Consider the following 20055-nt stretch of genomic DNA (forward strand, 5'->3'; position numbering starts at 1 on the left):
TTTCACTTTTATGTGTTTTTGTAGTGCTGTCATGCAAGCTATGTGGTTTTAACCAAATTTGAGTATATAGAAATATGATTTCTTAAGTATTTTGTATGCATGTCTTGATGTGTCATATTTTGCAGTGTTAAGAATGCACTTAAGATTGCACCCCTGTGTTAAGCTTTTTTAGAGCAATTCAGGAGAAAAAAAATACAAAGTATGTTTGCAATGTATTGTGCTGTTGTTGTTAACAAGCTATGGTTAATTTGCTCTGCCCTTAGGATTGCAAGTGTCCTGGGACAGGTGAGGGTGTGAGTGGGAAACCCACTGCTGAAACTTGGCCCTGGTTTGTCCTCAGGGCCCAGTTCAGCAGTGGGTCCCCACGGTGAGGAGGAGCCAGCACCAGCAGCACCAGCACCAAGTCAGAGGCGAAGAGAGCAGGGAGAGGATGGACAGGCTGTTTTCTCTTCTTGAGAAAATGATAGAAAAATATATTTTTTTCTACATATTCTTTAACTTTTTTCACTATTTTTTAAAAGGAAAGAAAATCTGTACATTATTTTTATGCAACTTTAAATTTGTAAATAAAAGAGAATGAATTGTTCTGGACATTGTTTATTTTTTTGACAGTCATAATTTCTACATGAAACAAACTCTTGTATACCTTTTTTTTTTTTTTTAAATAAAATTGGTAAATGAAAATCATTTGTTCCATGGCCTACATTAAAGTACTTTTTCCAACTATTAACAACATACGTTAAACATATCAAAATCAACAAACATTTACAGTACATAAAATAAGAAAAAAATGATGTAGACTATTATTAGAATTTATTAGAATAATAATTAGACTTTCAAAAAGAGTAATTTCTGAAAAAAGTACGTTTAATAACAAGTTTTTAGTATCAAGAGTAAAACTAGAGGTATGTACAGTATTCTGCAGGGGAAAAAAACTTAATGTCAGGATTTTTATTATAGTTTGTATTTATATTATGCTACTCCTGCATTTTACTTATGAATATTTTCAAGGTTGTTACATTATATACTTTTGTGTAGTTTAATGTAAAATCATATGTGAGGGAAACAAAGGTACTTCAGTAGGTTACTTCACATTTGTACGTGACTATTTAATGAAATATGCAGTTCTGAAAATTAAAGTCCCATATCAGTTTGAAAATTAAAGTCTCATATAAGTTTGATATGTCCCATATCAAAGGGCGCATTTGAAGCGCTCGGACCGGTCTAGCCTACGGAGGATTGTTCTTGTCGCCTGGCAACCGTGACAGCTGCCGATGACGAGCGCGAGAAATACTGGACTTTTTTATATTCAATTGGGTTTTATTTTCAAACAGGGCTTAACCGAAAATACATGACCTGGCAGCGCTGGGGCTGAAACATCCTCACCATGTCCTCCAGTAAAATATAAAACATAAAAATGACAATAGCCAATTCTGGCTCAGCTGTTTACTCAATTAGGCTATATCAAATGAATGATCAGGATGGCAGCTGTCCTCTCGCACTGTTGAGGAGCGGTGATCAGAAACACCTGGTTGCGCAATTAGGAAATCCTATGAAGGCTACATGGTGCGTCCTTCGGAGGACGCATAGGCTGCATCCTTGAAGTCTTCAGTCCTTCGAAGGATGCAGCCTTCACATTGGGACACAGCTAATATGTCAGTGGTGTCCTATTTAAACCATCAGGGAGGACTGAGGTCACGCCCTCTATGCAGACTGGTGCATCAGATTCTCCTCTGGTCTCAAGGGAAACTGTTGTCTCTCAGAGCAATGTACGTCCCAGGGGACCAAAACCTAGGAGCAGACATCCTGTCGAGGCAGGGGCTGAGGCCCGGGGAATGGAGGCTCCACCCGGATGTGGGGGACTCAATATGTCAGAGGTTCAGCCCAGTGGAAGTTGATTTATTTGCGTCTCGAGAGACGACCCACTGTCCACTGTGGTTCTCCCTCACTCATCCAGCCCCGCTGGGGTTGGATGCCATGGTGCAGACGTGGCCGAGGCTGCGTCTGTATGCTTTTCCCCCGCTGACACAGGCGGAGGGCTCAATATTTCACCCTCGCCCAGAGCTGTGGAGTCTTTGGGTCTGGTCCCTGAGGGGGCGCAGTACCTAGAAGCTGGTCTGTCAGCAGGAGTGACTGAGACCATACTAAGCTCTAGGGCTCCCTCCACGAGGAAATTGTACGGCCTAAAGTGGAATGTCTTCACCGCATGGTGTAGACAACGTGACGTGGATCCAGTTAACTGTCCAGTGGCTTCAGTGCTGGAGTTCCTCCAAGATCGCTTATCTGCTGGTCTTACCCCGTCCACACTTAAGGTGTACGTGGCTGCCATTGCGGCTTTCCATGCTCCTCTGGGTGATGGGCCGTTGGGAAGACAACAGCTGGTCGTACGTTTCCTCCATGGGGCTCGGAGGATGAGACCTGCGGCTCGAACCAGGGTTCCCACCTGGGACCTGGCAGTGGTTCTCGAAGGGCTGGTCGAGGCCCCCTTCAAACCTCTGGAGTCGGCTGAGGCCAAGAACCTGTCCTTGAAGGTGGATTTCCTGTTGGCCATTACCTCTCTAAGGAGGGTAGGGGATCTTCAGGCGCTCTCTCTATCTCACGGGTGCCTGGAGTTTGCTCCAGGCGACATCAGAGCCATCCTTCATCCTAGGCCGGGCTATCTACCTAAGGTTCCATCCAATGTGGCTCGGCCTGTGGTTCTGCAGGCTTTCCATCCTCCACCTCATGAGACGGCGGTCGAAGAGAGACTTCATCGGCTCTGCCCCATCAGAGCTCTCAGAATCTATATTCAGAGGTCCTCTTCGTGGCGGAAGTCGGACCAGTTGCTGGTGTGTTTCGGGTCGCCCAAGAAGGGGCTTCCTGCCTCCAAGCCCACCATCAGTAACTGGATCGTTCAGGCTATATCTTCGGCCTACCAGGTGCGCAATCTGCCTTCACCTCTGGCCGTGAGGGCTCATTCTACCAGAGGCATGGCGTCCTCCAGAGCCCTCCTTTCTGGTGTTCCCATCCAAGAAGTCTGAGATGCAGCAGGGTGGGCTACCCCGCATACCTTTATTAGGTTTTATAGTTTGGACCTTCCCTCGACACCTGGCACCCTTGTGCTCTCGTCCTAAGTGTGCCTGTATTCAGCTTCACACTGGGACAGGCAGGGCTCGTTGTGGCAAAGTGGGTATTCGTTCCCCAAAATGTCATTGACGCAGTCGAGTTCCCTTGACAGGGAACGTCTCGGGTTACGTATGTAACCCTTGTTCCCTTAGAGGGAACGAGACTGCGTCCCTTCGCCACGCCTCCCCCTGACTGGGAGCGCTTGCTTCATCGCTAAGCTAACTCTATGCTGTGCCGGCGTCCTTATCTAGCTTCCGCCTATGCCGTCACTCATTTCGTCACGACGCAACGCCAATAGGATTGGATTAGTTTTCATTCATACTTCAGAGCCGCTACGCTAAGGGAGCGTCCCCAAAGTGTCATTGACGCAGTCTCGTTCCCTCTAAGGGAACAAGGGTTACATACGTAACCCGAGACGTTTTCCTTACCACTGTTCTATAGTCAGCAGTCTAAAAAAATATATCAACACCACGATTAGTTTTAATAGTATGTAGCTAAGCATTGTATAGACATTTATTTATTCAAAATCACCTATAGCATTATAGCTGCATTTATACTCTAGAATGCTTTGACGCGATACCACAGCGCATGATCCCCATGGGAACGTCCGGCAATTCCTTCAAGTTGTTAAAACATATAATTTGTATGAATTAAAATTACTTTTAACATTCAAAAACAGACATTTTCCAAATCCAAAGCTTGATTGTATTGGTAGTAGACTGACTTACTACAGCTGACTTTTTTCCAATACCTCCCTTCATGTATTTACAGTAAATAATATTTTTTTAGGAAACTTTTGTAATATAATTTTTTTTTTTTTTTTTTTTTTTATCATGTTTCAAAGGTTGCAGTTCCTATTAACCAGACTGATGTAAGTCAAGTGAAATTGTGCTAATAGCTCCCTGTATGCACAGTACACAGTTTTTTTTTAAATATATATATATAAAAACATTAGGCCTACTGTAATTCTTTTTTTTTTTTTTTTTTTGTTATGTTATGTCCCAAAGCTTGTGGTAGGTTCTTAGTGACCAGACTGACTTGTTAGGTGAAATTGTGCCAATACCTTCCTGTAATTCTACAATTCACCAAATGGTTTTTATTTTTATTTATCAAATTATAGTATAATAAATTATAAGTTTTAACCACTTGGTGGAATTACCAGACGTTCCCTTAGGGATCATGCGCTGTGCGAGTCAAAGCATTCTCCAGTATAAACTATAATTCATGTAGGCTAGTGATTTTGAAGTATATTTTATGTCGATATACAATAATTACATTCTGTTAAAACTAATCTTGGTATTGATATAGTAAGACTGCCGACTCTATAGAACAGTGGAAAGGAAAACTAACTTTATCACTCCAAGAGCCCTCTAGTGGTCAGGAGCATTTCCGTTGTGTTGTGGCTTTATTTCGTTGTGTTGTACATTTTCCATTTGTTGTGGCTCATTTCCATTGTGTTGTGGATTCATTTCGTTGTGTTGTGAACTTATGTTTGCTTTTTAAATTTCGTTGTGTTGTGCACTACTGGGCCACCGTAGTATATGTACTTATTGGTATGTATTTTGCTATGTATTTTGCGTTTTGCAAAAATGTTGCCACAGGTACGTTTTTCCAATGGGCCTGTGTTGGCCAGTGTTTGTTTATACAATCTGTGATGACATAATACATATTACACTAAAATGTATTTAAAAAAAATCACATAGCACCCTTTTTGACGGAAACTTTCTTAGCAGTGTACTTCTCTGTAGTCATCCTAACTCCTCATTCTCTATTAACTGATTTGAAATTACTGCAGATGAAGAAGGTATTGAGGAACACAGGGAAGGCTGCAGTTTGTTATTTGTTGCAGGGACATAGGCTCTATAATATTTATCTCCATTATATAGCAAATAAATGTTATATTTAGTGCAATGAATCCAGCCTCAGCAGACCTTGAGCATAACAGCCATTTTACTCCACATAAATAGAAACTGAAGACTGTACAGTACCAATCATGCTTCAGTAAATGATTCAGGGCATCGCTAAGATATAGCTCTGGAAATGAACAATTTATTGGCGTAATGGGGCTTTACCCATCCATGACTGAAAATGTGAATCATTTGCTGTGGCCTGTTGTTTGGTAGTTTCATTATTTTGCTAATAACAAGCATTGCTTTCCCATCCAAATGTACAAGGAAATGAAAATTGTTGATCACCGGGGTGTCATTTCCATGCCTAGTTTGAATAATCAACAGCATATTCAGGTTTGCATATGCAATCGATGTTATATGAGTAACAGTCCTAAAAATAACAACCGTCCTATCAGCATAATATTACAATGGCTTGCATTTAACTGTTGTCTCTCTATGAGTTTTTTTTTTTGTTTTGTTTTTTTTATGTAGGTAATATGCAATTGTAAATGATCAGTTATCAAGTTATCAGTGATCATTTTAATTTAATGGAATTGTTTTTGCCATCATTTCTAACCACTTGATCAGGAAATATTCAATTGATTGTTGTCCATGGCTGTACACAATAACAGCTTTATTCAGTATGACATTAAGTCAATGAAAAAAAGCACATACAGTACTGTACTACTTTTCCTATCTGGTACAATTTTGATTATCTGAGACAATTGATCTATATTATTTGATACAATTTATCTATATTATATGTCACGTTATATTTATCACCTTAAATGATAGACATACTGTACCTGCAATTGCAAAAGTTAATACATTTCTCTTCACCGACAATGCACTTTTCTCATAACTGGTCCTTTACATCTGGTTTGCATCCAATATTTTTCAAATTACTAGGGAAGAAAGGTGGCAATTGATGATAAATATACAGGATTAGTTGTGTCAAGCTGGAACGGCAGTCAGTGGTATTTTTCTCAATTCATATCGTTCTGGACCGAGGCCACATTTTTCTTTCTCCAATCTCGTACTTCCTCTGTGTAATGAGGTGTGAAGAGACTGTAAATATTTGACGGTTCCAAAATGTGCTGTTCAGATGAGAAGATTTCCAATAATATTAATGTAATCAAAATAATATATTCCTGCAGTTATTAAGTACATCTGGTACTTCTTGAATAGATTAGAGGAGTATTATTTTTTGCATAAACTGCTTATCAATTTCACACTAATATTACTTATTTAACTTCACGAAGGCTAGAACAACTTTCAACAGTGACTAGTACAAAGTCATATCCTCAAAGATGTTTTGATGTTAGATTCTCCATTGAGATGAATGAAAATGCAAATGGATAGTTTCTCCAGGTATAGACCTCCTTGATTATATTTATGTCATTGAAAAGGCTTGACAAATGCAGATTGAAATGAAATCGGTTTAATTAAATGTGTTAAAATAATATACTCCACACAAAACATACAGCTAACTCTGTCCAAGTTTTATCCATCTCTTATTTTCAGCTTCTCATCATGAAGGCTTTTTCCACAAAAGCAACATTAGTGCAGATGCAGCATTTGAGTTAAAGACCCAGTTGTTAAGATCTAAGAGAGAGATCTAACCAGACAAAAATGTAAGCTTTAATTTGACTTGTTCACCAATCCTGCCTGACATCTTTCATTACAAACCTGTCCTTCTGACAAATAAATATTTGCTTGACATTATGATTCAAGTAATTGCCAATATGCATTTTTTAAACAAATGGAGATAACGACGCAAATCTTTTAAAGGCTTTTATCTGTCATAATTAGTCAAACTTCAAATATGACCAGACTAATTCATACTTATGCTGCAGACTTGCTCACATTGCTGAACATGTGAAAATTAGATGTACTCCACAGCATTATGTGGGCGATTTATCTATTGTGGTCTATGGAGAAGCAATTACAGTGATTTACTACAGACTCTGATTGAGCCTAATTGAGCATTATGACACGCTATCAAGGGAGTGTTAATTAGAGGTTGTCATGGCATAATGTGAAATCAACCATTGAGCTCTTGTAACTGGTGCAGTGACTAAAACATGCAGTGCTGATTTAAAACCATACAATTTTCAAACTGGGATTTCAAATTTTAAATGTGGGTAACTTTGTATATACATTTTATGCATTTAAAATGTGCTCAGTTTTTTGTATTAATTTTTATATTTAAATGTGTATTTTATATTTACATTAGCTAAGTAAATTGACAGTTTACCACCTTGATTGAAAAGACAAGTTTATGCCCGCACAAATTTTTAAAGAGCTGTTCACAACAAGAATGATAACTGTAAAGATAACTTTAATATAACTGCAAGCAGCAATCACGGGGCCAAGCCCTTCCAAGGTGTAACATTTGAGACAGGCAAAGCAGCAGATCCACATGCAGGTCATATTTATTAAAGCAACACCATGGAGTTTTTCAACCTTCATAATGCATTTCCAACAGTGGCGGCTGCTGGTCTTTCAAAGAGGGGAAGCTCATTTTCGGCCTACATCATAAAAATTATTAATTTATTTATACGTAAATTCTACTTTCCTTTTCAAGAAAATGCTCTGTGAGAAATGAATGTAGTAATATAATAAAGGTATAAATAATAAAGTATAATAATAATGCTACTAATAATAAGTGTTTTTATTATTTTAATAATTCTTTTTGAATTATTACTACTAATAATAATATAAAAAATATAATAAGTAATAATATAATAAAGGTATAAATGTATAATTGTGTGAAATGTATTATGAAAATTGGCTAGCAATTTCGACAAGCAAATACCAAGAAATAGGTTGCAGCAGTTTGTCTTTGAAAAATCTGCGATGGGACTGAGCCGAACAGCTTCAACATCGGCGACTTTTTATTGTATGAAATCGCTGTCAATCAAAAGGAGACGCAGCCTTTCGACAGACCCTCCAATCATCACGTGGAAGCCCGGAGCCCGAAGCTGAGCTTCCATGGGCGGGACATAATCGCAGCATTTATCCAATGACCGTCTAGTTTCGAAGCAGCCCCACTGAAGTCAATGGAAGCTGGGCTTCAACAGGGAAATGCACTGTGACGCTACGGTAGGAAATCGAGTCAGCCGACCTATGAACTCGTCTTTGAGATGAACGTTTTCTAACGAATTTTTAGTCAATAAAATTAATACAATAGTACATATCTGACCATTCATTTTTTGACATTATAGGGGAAGCCGAGCTTCCCTTGCAGTCTTAAAGAAATCACCACTGATTTCCAAGACCCTTGTGATGGTACATCGACTTACAATAGGTTGAATGACACGTCTGCCATAGCCTGACGTGGCCTGTATCGCTTTTACTGGCACTACAGAACTTTGGGGTTCGGGTAGTAACCCGAGCACAAAAAGAACTACAAAATTCGACCGCTTTACGGCATACCTCAGTTCCCCCATTTATCTTCATTAATCAAGTAATGCTAGTAGAGGAGCAAATTATCAATCTGGTAACTAGTAAACGCTAACGCTATTACCTATCACACAAACATTGAATTGAATTAGCATATCCATTCTGTAAAACAGTAGCCAATAGGCTACTATAATGACGCTGGCTTGTAAACGTGAGCTACGTGACCTTTTGGCTTTAAAAACAAAACTAGGGCTGTACTCAACCAAAGAAAATCTTGGTCGACTGAAGTCCTGAAATTTTCGACTAAAAATCGACTAAAAATGACGGTAGAAAAAAAAAAGTTTAATTAATTAGATGCGCACTGTGCGCAGTACTTGGTAGCCTTGTTGTCCGCCTAAATGAATTATAAATAAACATAAAAAACTAGTAGGCTATTTGCAGTATATTAAATCGTTTTTGACCTAATTATTTTGCACTGAAATGAGTCTGACACTCCAGTCTGTCGGCTCTGACAGCGTTGCATCACGTGCACCTGCGCAATATCATAGCTTATGATTTCCGAAAACAGTAGCCTACTATGTTGTCAACTAGTGATATCATCACAAGAACTGTTGAGGAATATGCAACATAATTTAGACAACGATTTTTGTCATATGTTATAATAAGTTATAACTGTCAGACACTATCATTTCACCGTGCATGTCCTCGCACCGAGCGAGGCTGAACATGAGCTCAGCTTCGCAGCTGAGACACGAATAGACTATTAACTTAAAGCTTTTACTCTTAATAAACACAAAAGGCACGTCCACTTTAATAAAAAAAGAATATTTATTAAACAAACCAGATCAAGAGCAGAAACGAAATAAAGTGCATAACTGAAAAATAAAGCATCCTAGGCTCAAAACTAACACAACCAACAGCACAGCGCAATTGCGCATTAGGCTCCAAAAAAAAAAAAAGTTAGGTTATCACACTAAAACATTGAAATATGCAAATTCTGATATGTTTATATAGCCTACTCAAAACAGACAGGGCAAGCTAACGCAGACAAGTGAGCTTACCACTTTAGATGATATGTCATGTTTGTCGTCGAGCTGTGGAAAACTGTTGCTTGCAAACTTTGCATTCGACCTTTTTCCTGTTATCAATTTTAACAAAATGCTGCCACACTGTCGATTTCTTTGTTGTTGACATGTTAGAAGAGGACTGACTATTAAACGCTCTCACAATTAAATAAATAATATTCAGCATCAAACCTTCTATATGTGACGAAGCGGTGTTCGCTTAGGCAGTTCTAATTAACCTATTTTCGACTACGCCACCTGGGGAATTTCACCCCAGGAATCTAACGATACCTCTAATGTAATAGGCACGCACAGGTCCTAATCACTTCGAGTCAGAGACACAGATGAATTGCAAAAAAGATGTACATTTATTTTATTAATCGTTAAAAGACATTTGTCATTAAAAGGTGTTGACCAGCAATCACTTCAATTTGCTAAATTCTAATGTTGGCGGTGGAGGGACCTGGGCACACCCAGGGGGCAGTCTCGGGATTTCACCTTTTTGGAAATTACTCTACTCAGTGCACACACACACACCAGCACAGCACACTCAGCGACTCATGTCAGAGAAGACCACGGCACACAGTGAGGACACCACCACCTAATTTTGTCACTTGTCTGCCCCCGGGTGCCCAGGACCTACCAAAAAGCAAAAGAAAAGAGACATTAACCAGTGATATGTAAACAAAATAATATATAAACAAAATGATAAGTAAACAAAATAAACTTGGTTTACAATTTCAGGAGGGGACCAACTCCTTGGTCCCGACCTAATCGTCACAAATCAAAACCCCAAAAAACAAGAAAACTCTATAAACAACAGATCACAATTTCAACAGCGTAAGTCAACCAAAAATTATATATAAATTCACCAACACAATAATTGAGTCGGAAACAAATACAAATTCAGAAAACCCACTCACTCATTAACATGAATCAAAGTAATAAACAAAAAGAAAACAAAATAAACTCAAAAACATACCACGGTTACAAAGTCACCGTCAGTGGAAATAGTTCGTTTGAAACGATTCACTCGATGCGGTTCACCGAAACGGTTCACTTGCGATGGTTCACCCAGAATGGGTTACTTGAAGTGAATCTCAAAAGCAGTTCGCTTGGATAATTCGCTGGAAACGATTCACTTAGAACCGTTCACCTGGCGTGAAACAGAACAAAACAAACCGAACAGCACAAAACAGAACAGCAGCTGGTAAGGCACAGCGCAAACAGGCTCCACAATGAAGCACCAGGCAGATAACTCTCGTTCAGAATGGCGATATGGTCCTTATCGCATGCCTAGAAACAAAACAGAGGATGTTACGCTGAAAGTTCTTCCTCCTTGGCTTCATGCTCTAACAGTAACTCTATACTCACAACTGAGCACGCCGTCCCGGGATCAATATGCGATGAATAGAGCCGAATGCCTTCGACAACGCTCACCGGCGCCGACAGATCTTACACTACAGTGGACATACGGATTAATCAGACTAATCGCTCAGTCAAACAACTCATAGAAACGTGGTTTACAAAACGCTGTTGCACGCAAATGCTTCTCCTACCTGTCTCAGAGGTCCACATTCAACTCTCCCGACAACAGTGACCAGCAAACAGCACTGCCAGTGGCTAGCAGCTTCGGCGAGACTTTTACGAGCGGCAACACAGCTGGCCGTAACTCAATCAAACAGCAACAGGGCACATGGATGACATCACGTCCCTGAACGATGACGCATGCCAAAGAGCAGGTAATCCGGGCTCTTATTTGCACCAGACGCTGGGCCATTGGCCACGCATTAAACAATTACGAGTGGGAGGGGCGATAGACCGTCCTGCTACAATCTTCCCCTCCCTTTTTGCATCGGCGCCCCGTCGATGGACTCACTACAGGGTCCCCAACACCACTCATGACCATGGCCTAAACAAGATACCGGCAGTTACTTCAGAGCCAACTGCAACCCTACTTCCTATCTCTCCTACTGTTCGGGGAAGATGGTGCAAATTCCCATGCCGACCGGCTCCTTCTCGGCCTGTCCGCCGAGGGACGACCACCCTACCATCCTGGAAACCAAGAGGCACGGTGGGCTCCCCCGACACTGGTCCCCTAACCTGGTCGCCTGGCTCTCCTCCAGCTGCACCTACAAGGGGAAGATCCGACGGCAACTGGTTTGTACCAGAATTGGCACGTGCCCGATGACCTATTGCTCGAGCAGCACAAGGGGTCTCCGGCACTAGCACCACCAAGTCGACGTCATCTACCTCATCTACCCGTGGTTCTTCCTGAGCTTCTACTCCAACCCCCAGTTGGCTGTTTGGCAGGACCTCTTTCCGTCCAGAAGCCTTCAATAACGAGCGATGGACACATCGGACCTTACTTAGATCCTCTACTGGTGCAATAGTATACACTACACCTCCCACCTCAGGAGAGTGAACCACTTGGAACAACACCGGACTCCACAAGTCTGCAATCTTATGCCGCCCTTTAAACGAGTGATCTCGTAAATAAACCCGCTGGCCCTCCACCAAAGGTAAGTCACGAACATGCAAGTCGTGTCGTTCTTTTCGGCGACCCGCAGCTTCCTGCAGGCGTTCCCTTGTGCCCTGAAAGGCAACCTGCAACCGCTTTCGATGTTCTACCACCCAACTCTGCACAATACCTGCCATGGGCTCTGACACATTGCCCAGCAGGAAGTCCACCGGCAACCTAGGTTCCTGACCGAACATCAAGTAATAAGGGGACTCTCCTGTCCCCTGGTGGGGGGTGGTGTTATAACAGAAGAGAACCTGTGATAAACAAGAGGCCCAGTCTCTCTTCCTAGGGCCGGGCAGAGTTCGTAATAACGTATACAGGGTGCGATTGAAACGCTCGCATTGACCATTTCCGGCCGGATGGTACGGTGTCGTACGGGACTTCTTGATCTGATAAAGCTCACAAAGCTGCCGAATTAGAGCAGATTCAAAATTGCGACCTTGGTCGGAATGAATACGGCCCGGGACCCCAAACTTAAAGAACCACTCCTCGACTAGAATCTGCGCCACAGTCTCGGCTCGCTGGTCACGGGTAGGTATCGCCCTGGAGAACTTACTGAATACATCGGTCATGACCAAAATATTCTCATGGCCTGACTGAGATGGTTCCAGTACCGTGAAATCAATGGCCAGGACCTCATTAGGTCTGGAAGCCAACAAATGGCCCATGTAACCCCGTGCCACTGGTTGACTCTCTTTAGCGAGCTGGCATCGTTCGCACTCTCTACACCAGCGAGTAATATCCGCAAACATACTTGGCCAGTAACACCTACGCCTAATCAACTCACTAGTCCGCTCGACTCCCTGATGACCATGTTGTTGATGCAGCTGCTCTAAAACCTCCTGCTTCATTACCTCGGGCAATATCAACTGATAGCACTCTTCTCCCCCATCAGGACGGAAAATCTGCCGGTATAATACACCCTCCTTCTCCACCAATCGGTCCCACTGTTGCAGCAGTGTGAGAACGGGCTTAGCCAACTGGCGCCGTTCTTCGGGCAGGGGACGCTTACCCCGTCTCCAGAACCGCAACAGTGGTCCAATGATGGAATCACCATCCTGCATAACACACAAGTCGGAAGCAGAATAGCTAGGCAAGACAGTCATTTCATTTGCCACAGCATGCACAATGCCACCGGGTCTTATGGCCTGCTGTAGCAACTCAGGCACCGGGATACTGGCAGCCAAGCCCTCAATATCGTCCAGATTGACAGGGTTCTGGCGGGACAAAGCATCTGCATTGCCATTACTCCTCCCGGACCTATACCTCACCTCGAAATCGAAGGCAGCCAGCTCAGCAGCCCAGCGCTGTTCAGTGGCCCCAAGCTCAGTTATTATCAGTAAACACAAGACACTTATGTCCCAACAAATACTCCCTGAATTTCTCCACCATGGCCCACTTGAGCGCCAGGAACTCCAATTTCATGGAACTGTAATTACTCATATTACGCTCAGTGGGCCTCAAACTTCTACTGGCATAAGCTATGGGTCGCACTTTTCCCTCCTGTTCTTGCGAGAGTACAGCGCCTAAGCCGCTGTGGCTAGCGTCTACCTCCAAGATGAAGGTTCAGGAGAAATCCGCATATGCTAGCACAGGCGCAGAAATTAGCTTACTCTTCAATGCCTCAAATGACTCCTGACACTGTTGCGTCCACACCTGAACTAAACTCTGCCCCTTCCTTTTCCCTGACTTACCTCCAACAACTTCAGCTACCAGTCTATGCAAGGGAGCCGCCAACTTGGCGAAACCCTCTACGAAGCGCCTGTAGTAGCTTGCGAACCCCAAAAAGGTCCTCAATTCGGAGACAACTGTTGGGCGACGCCACTGCGCCACGGCCTCGATTTTACTCGGATCGGTCGCCACTCCTTGGGCCGATATAACATGCCCCAAGTATCTTACCTCTCGTTTGAAAAAGGCGCATTTCTGCCAGTTGGCCTTCAGCCCCTCTCTCCTCAACCGGTCCAAGACCAATTCCAGCCTCTGTAGATGCTGAGCCACTGAAGTGGAAAACACAACAATGTCGTCAAGATATAACAGAAGTGACTGACATTGCTGGTCCCCAAACAAACGCTCCATCAACCTCTGAAACGTACTTGGTGCGTTGCAGAGGCCAAACGGCATGCGATTGAATTCAAAGAGCCCAAAGGGCGTACAGAATGCAGTCTTGGGCCTATCATGCTCTGACACCGGAACCTGCAGGTACCCGCTGGCTAGATCTAAGGTGGAAAACCAGCGGGCCCCGGACAACGAATCTAATGATTCCTCAATTCGAGGAAGGGTAAAGGCATCCTTCCTAGTTTTGGCGTTCAAGTGACGGTAGTCTACGCACATGCGCAGACTACCGTCCTTTTTCTTTACCAACACGATAGGTGAGGCGTATGGGCTACTACTCTCACGTACTATACCTGCTTCCAGCAGTTGGTTGATATGAGTTTTAACTACCTCATATTCAGAAGGAGGAATGCGTCTATACCGCTGGCGCACGGGGACGTCATCCAGCAGCGGGATATCATGGGAGATTAGACGGGTGCAACCTAAATCTCCCTCATGGCCTGAAAACACTGCTTGATACTTCCGTAAGAAATCCCTAACCTGATCCTGCTCTGCAGCAGGCAGAACGGATAAATCGAGAGACTCAATCTGGTTCAGCAAAGGAGATTCCCCTTCTACACTATGGGACTGTACTGTCGCAACTGTGGTCTTAACTTCAATGACCCCCTGGGGCAGGTTAACCAAGTAGACTTCCTTCACACTTCCCACCACCGTGGTAGGGCGGAGCATCACATCAGCAGCCCCGACATTTACCACGGGCACGTACGCAGTACCTCGACTTACCTGTACTAAGGCCGGTGAGGCCAAGAGCCCAGCCGGAAGGCCAGACTCGGGGGGCTCAAACAACACGGTTCGGCCCTCAAATTGATCCGAACAGGTGGTAGCAACCCACTTAATGGTTCCTCCCGGAATGCGTCGTGATCTACGCCCACGCACACGCACACGCACCCCACCAACCCTGCAAGTTTTGCTCACATGTTGACAATGTTGAAAAGCCCTCAATACACCCGGAAGCTGTATAACCACAGGGAGATCAAAAAGTGCAACGCCGTGCTGGCCAAAGAGCTCCTGGTAACACCGGCTAAGTATATTCATCCCCAACACTCCGGGGATGCCTACACTCAGCCCACCAGGAGGATCCCTAACCACCAGGACACCACACCCTGTAATCAACCTGCCGCACATTTCTACATCCAGCTCCAAATAACCGAGGTACGGGATCTCCAGCCCGTTAGCCGCTCGAAGCTGCAACCACTGACAGTCCTGCAGACGGTCTCGCCCCCAAGGCTCAAAATGCCGACGAAAAAAACTTTCTGTGATAGTCGACACCATTGACCCGGTGTCGACTAAACAGGGTACCAACACTCCCCCTATAGACACAGTCAAATGTGGACACGAAGAGATCAAGCGAGGGAATAGACCACGTGTATCTCTGGGCTGGGAGTCAACTACTTCCCCACCAAGGTCGTGACTCTGCAACCTGGCGGGAGCTAGTTTTCCGTCGGCCGAGGAGAACGTGATTGTCCATGTGTAATAGAAGGACCGACTATAGGCTGGGGAGGGCGCGGGGGAGCCCGGCCCCCATCGCACTCCCGAGCATAATGACCTGGACGCTGACACCGTCTACATATAACTGGGCCCGGCCGCGGTGATCGACTAGGTACATACGGGGTTTGGAGACGAGCAATGGTCTGTGTGAGCTGATTTAATTGTTGCTGTTGCTGTCGAAACATTTCTCGCAGTTCGCTCATCTCAGACTGTTGTGGAGGGTTTTGCCCATCAGCAGAGGTGGCCCCACGTACCCCATACTGAAGACCGTAGGCTACCGGGACGGACTGACTACGCGCCCTTACACCCCCGGGCATCCCTTCACGTTCCCACCTAATTGCTTCTCCGCGAACTTCTAATAGCGTAACAGTGGGCTGGCGACGTACCAACTGTTTAAGCTCACGCCGCAGAGTGCTATCGGATACATGCTCCACAAATTGATCCCGCAATACAATTTCGGTATTTGCGACAGCGTTAGGTGCTTGGTTCTTAACCCTCTCCAAAAGAGCCATAAGCGCAAGGGAAAATTCTAACAGTGTTTCACCCTCCTGTTGCTTTCTTGAAAAGAAAGCCTCTTGCAACGCGACGTACGACTGCGAACACCCATAAAGCTCTTGCAACGCTTTAATAATCTTATTAGGATCTCCGCGCTCTGCCTCAGGACGATACCGAATCTCCTCTCGGGCCTCCCCCTCCAGGTGGTCAAATACAAAGAAAGCTTGTTCAGTAATCCCCATATACCGCGCTCTCATGCATGCCCGTGCCTCCTCGACCCATTCATCGATACTTATACCGGATTTACCGCTAAATTTTGGGCACCGACGCTCTCTAGGCACAAAAACTAATCGTTCCGGTGCACTAGCACCAGAAATTTGGGGCATTACCGGTGGAGCATTAGAAGCATCAGGCAAGGCTTCGCCATCCCCGGAAACACCAGCCACAGGCGCCTGTAGCTGCTGCATCCTGGCATTATCAGCCCTTAACTGAGCCACTAAATCTCGCAACTCCCGTAATTCTTCCTCCATTTCAAAAGAAATTACGTAAACTTACCACCCCAGAGAGGAAGCCACCTGCCCTCACACAAGCTGCTGTTCTGTTTCCCCCAAAAAATAAGAAAGAAAATCAAAACCATAAACACAATACAAACACACCAATTCATCTGTGTCTCTGACTCGAAGTGATTAGGACCTGTGCGTGCCTATTACATTAGAGGTATCGTTAGATTCCTGGGGTGAAATTCCCCAGGTGGCGTAGTCGAAAATAGGTTAATTAGAACTGCCTAAGCGAACACAAACACACCAATCTATTGTCTCTGACCCAATATAGTGATAACCCTGCCGACTTACGCCAAAATGTGACGAAGCGGTGTTCGCTTAGGCAGTTCTAATTAACCTATTTTCGACTACGCCACCTGGGGAATTTCACCCCAGGAATCTAACGATACCTCTAATGTAATAGGCACGCACAGGTCCTAATCACTTCGAGTCAGAGACACAGATGAATTGCAAAAAATATGTACATTTATTTTATTAATCGTTAAAAGACATTTTTCATTAAAAGGTGTTGACCAGCAATCACTTCAATTTGCTAAATTCTAATGTTGGCGGTGGAGGGACCTGGGCACACCCAGGGGGCAGTCTCGGGATTTCACCTTTTTGGAAATTACTCTACTCAGTGCACACACACACACCAGCACAGCACACTCAGCGACTCATGTCAGAGAAGACCACGGCACACAGTGAGGACACCACCACCTAATTTTGTCACTTGTCTGCCCCCGGGTGCCCAGGACCTACCAAAAAGCAAAAGAAAAGAGACATTAACCAGTGATATGTAAACAAAATAATATATAAACAAAATGATAAGTAAACAAAATAAACTTGGTTTACAATTTCAGGAGGGGACCAACTCCTTGGTCCCGACCTAATCGTCACAAATCAAAACCCAAAAAAACAAGAAAACTCTATAAACAACAGATCACAATTTCAACAGCGTAAGTCAACCAAAAATAATATATAAATTCACCAACACAATAATTGAGTCGGAAACAAATACAAATTCAGAAAACCCACTCACTCATTAACATGAATCAAAGTAATAAACAAAAAGAAAACAAAATAAACTCAAAAACATACCACGGTTACAAAGTCACCGTCAGTGGAAATAGTTCGTTTGAAACGATTCACTCGATGCGGTTCACCGAAACGGTTCACTTGCGATGGTTCACCCAGAATGGGTTACTTGAAGTGAATCTCAAAAGCAGTTCGCTTGGATAATTCGCTGGAAACGATTCACTTAGAACCATTCACCTGGCGTGAAACAGAACAAAACAAACCGAACAGCACAAAACAGAACAGCAGCTGGTAAGGCACAGCGCAAACAGGCTCCACAATGAAGCACCAGGCAGATAACTCTCGTTCAGAATGGCGATATGGTCCTTATCGCATGCCTAGAAACAAAACAGAGGATGTTACGCTGAAAGTTCTTCCCCCTTGGCTTCATGCTCTAACAGTAACTCTATACTCACAACTGAGCACGCCGTCCCGGGATCAATATGCGATGAATAGAGCCGAATGCCTCCGACAACGCTCACCGGCGCCGACAGATCTTACACTACAGTGGACATACGGATTAATCAGACTAATCGCTCAGTCAAACAACTCATAGAAACGTGGTTTACAAAACGCTGTTGCACGCAAATGCTTCTCCTACCTGTCTCAGAGGTCCACATTCAACTCTCCCGACAACAGTGACCAGCAAACAGCACTGCCAGTGGCTAGCAGCTTCGGCGAGACTTTTACGAGCGGCAACACAGCTGGCCGTAACTCAATCAAACAGCAACAGGGCACATGGATGACATCACGTCCCTGAACGATGACGCATGCCAAAGAGCAGGTAATCCGGGCTCTTATTTGCACCAGACGCTGGGCCATTGGCCACGCATTAAACAATTACGAGTGGGAGGGGCGATAGACCGTCCTGCTACATATAGTTATCGCTCTCTCTTGGGTTGGGCTAATCCTAAAAAGGTGAAAACAAGGGGGGTGTTCTGAAGACAGACTGTTAAAGTGAAACAAGGGTACTCTGAAAACACCCCCATTAGCAGTTAGTGCTTTCCACCTGATGAAATGAGCGCGCCTCAGCGCGGCAAAACTGATTAAATAAACGCAGCAAAACTGATGAAATGAACGCGGCAAAAAATCGACCAATCAGAGTTTTGGTCGAACCAGAACGTATCGACCAATTAATCGACTAATCGACTGGGACAGTACAGCCCTAAACAAAACAAAAAACATTATATTCATATGACATGCTGAAATATATGCCACTGTACCTGGGATGAAGATATTTCACACGCAACGCAGGCAGTCTGCCCAAGACGTGAGAACTCCTTCTGCAGAGTTCGGGGGTATCGGCTTGTCAACAAATGCACGTGTATCCCCTAGTGTAACCATGACAGATCTTACGACAGTAGTAGAAGAAAATACTGTTTCCCAACTGTAGGGGCACCCCGAGAGCAAAACTTACGTTGCTTTAAAGTCTCCACAAAGTGTAACGGTGGTCGCCCAATAATAAAAAATAAAAAAAAATAAAAAAATCTGAGGTGAGATTCAAACCCGGGTCTCCTGCGTGGTAACGCGGAGTCCTAACCGCTAGACCACGGTGTCGATCTTTTTCAATGGTCAGCAACAGTTTTACAACGACTCCCAGTCCTAAAGCCTCGAAAAAAAACAACAATCATTAATGTTCGGGCGCCAGACAAGTATACACCTGCCACAAAGATTTATATTATCGTCCCGGATAGCTATACCAACCACCCGTTACATACAAAAAACAAAACTGCATAAGAAATGATATACACCTTTCTTTAATAAGCTTAACAAGTCAATCTTTTATCAACACAATTTACTTCAAAAAAAATTGTAGAAGAATAAACAAACAAAAAAAACAATCAACACTCTTTAAATCACTGTAGCAATATATCTTCAAGTTAAAAAAATAGAGAGAAAGAAAAGGAAAAAAAAAAACAAGAGAAAAAACTAGCACTCGTTAAATCTGCGGCACTGAGTGCTGTGTATGTGTGTGTGTGTGTGTGTGTGTGTGTGTGTGTGTGTGTACAAATTAATTTGGGGTTTGAGAATATAACAACACTGACCAAATTGGCAGCACGGGTGGTCAAGAGTGACTCGGGAACATCGGCAGCGTCAGCCCGTCTTGCTCCTATCTTTGTCCCTGCTCCACCAAGCCACCGGTTTAGGAGTACGGTGCAAAACTCCAGTCCGATTCAAAACTTGAAATGGCCAAAGGACACATCCGCTAGCATGAGGCTAACCAAGCAGCACAACCTCCTCTCCACGGTACCCGAAAACACACTCTTCTCTCACGAAATCCACCCGCAATGACTGCCTCCAACGGGAAAGTAACGCACAAACTCTTCAGTTGAACATGACCGCCCTATACTCTTTAA

At 43.8% G+C, this 20055-nt stretch overlaps 1 protein-coding gene across 1 annotated transcript in view; it reads left to right on the plus strand.

Moving 5' to 3' along the window:
- Window positions 1-1653: 1653 nt before the first annotated feature.
- LOC309494691 (uncharacterized protein) overlaps window positions 1654-20055 on the plus strand; it is a gene marked incomplete at its 5' end in the record, with an annotated part of 76603 nt that continues 58201 nt past the window's right edge. Inside the window, 2 exons of the mRNA XM_082164104.1 lie at window positions 1654-1769; window positions 1958-3169. Of these exons, the coding sequence (XP_082020230.1) occupies window positions 1654-1769; window positions 1958-3020 (1179 nt within the window). The 3' untranslated portion in view covers window positions 3021-3169. The remainder of the gene's footprint in view (window positions 1770-1957; window positions 3170-20055) is intronic.

The sequence above is a fragment of the Leuciscus leuciscus genome (genome assembly GCF_965113295.1).
Source record: "Leuciscus leuciscus genome assembly, chromosome: 3".
NCBI lineage: Eukaryota > Metazoa > Chordata > Actinopteri > Cypriniformes > Leuciscidae > Leuciscus > Leuciscus leuciscus.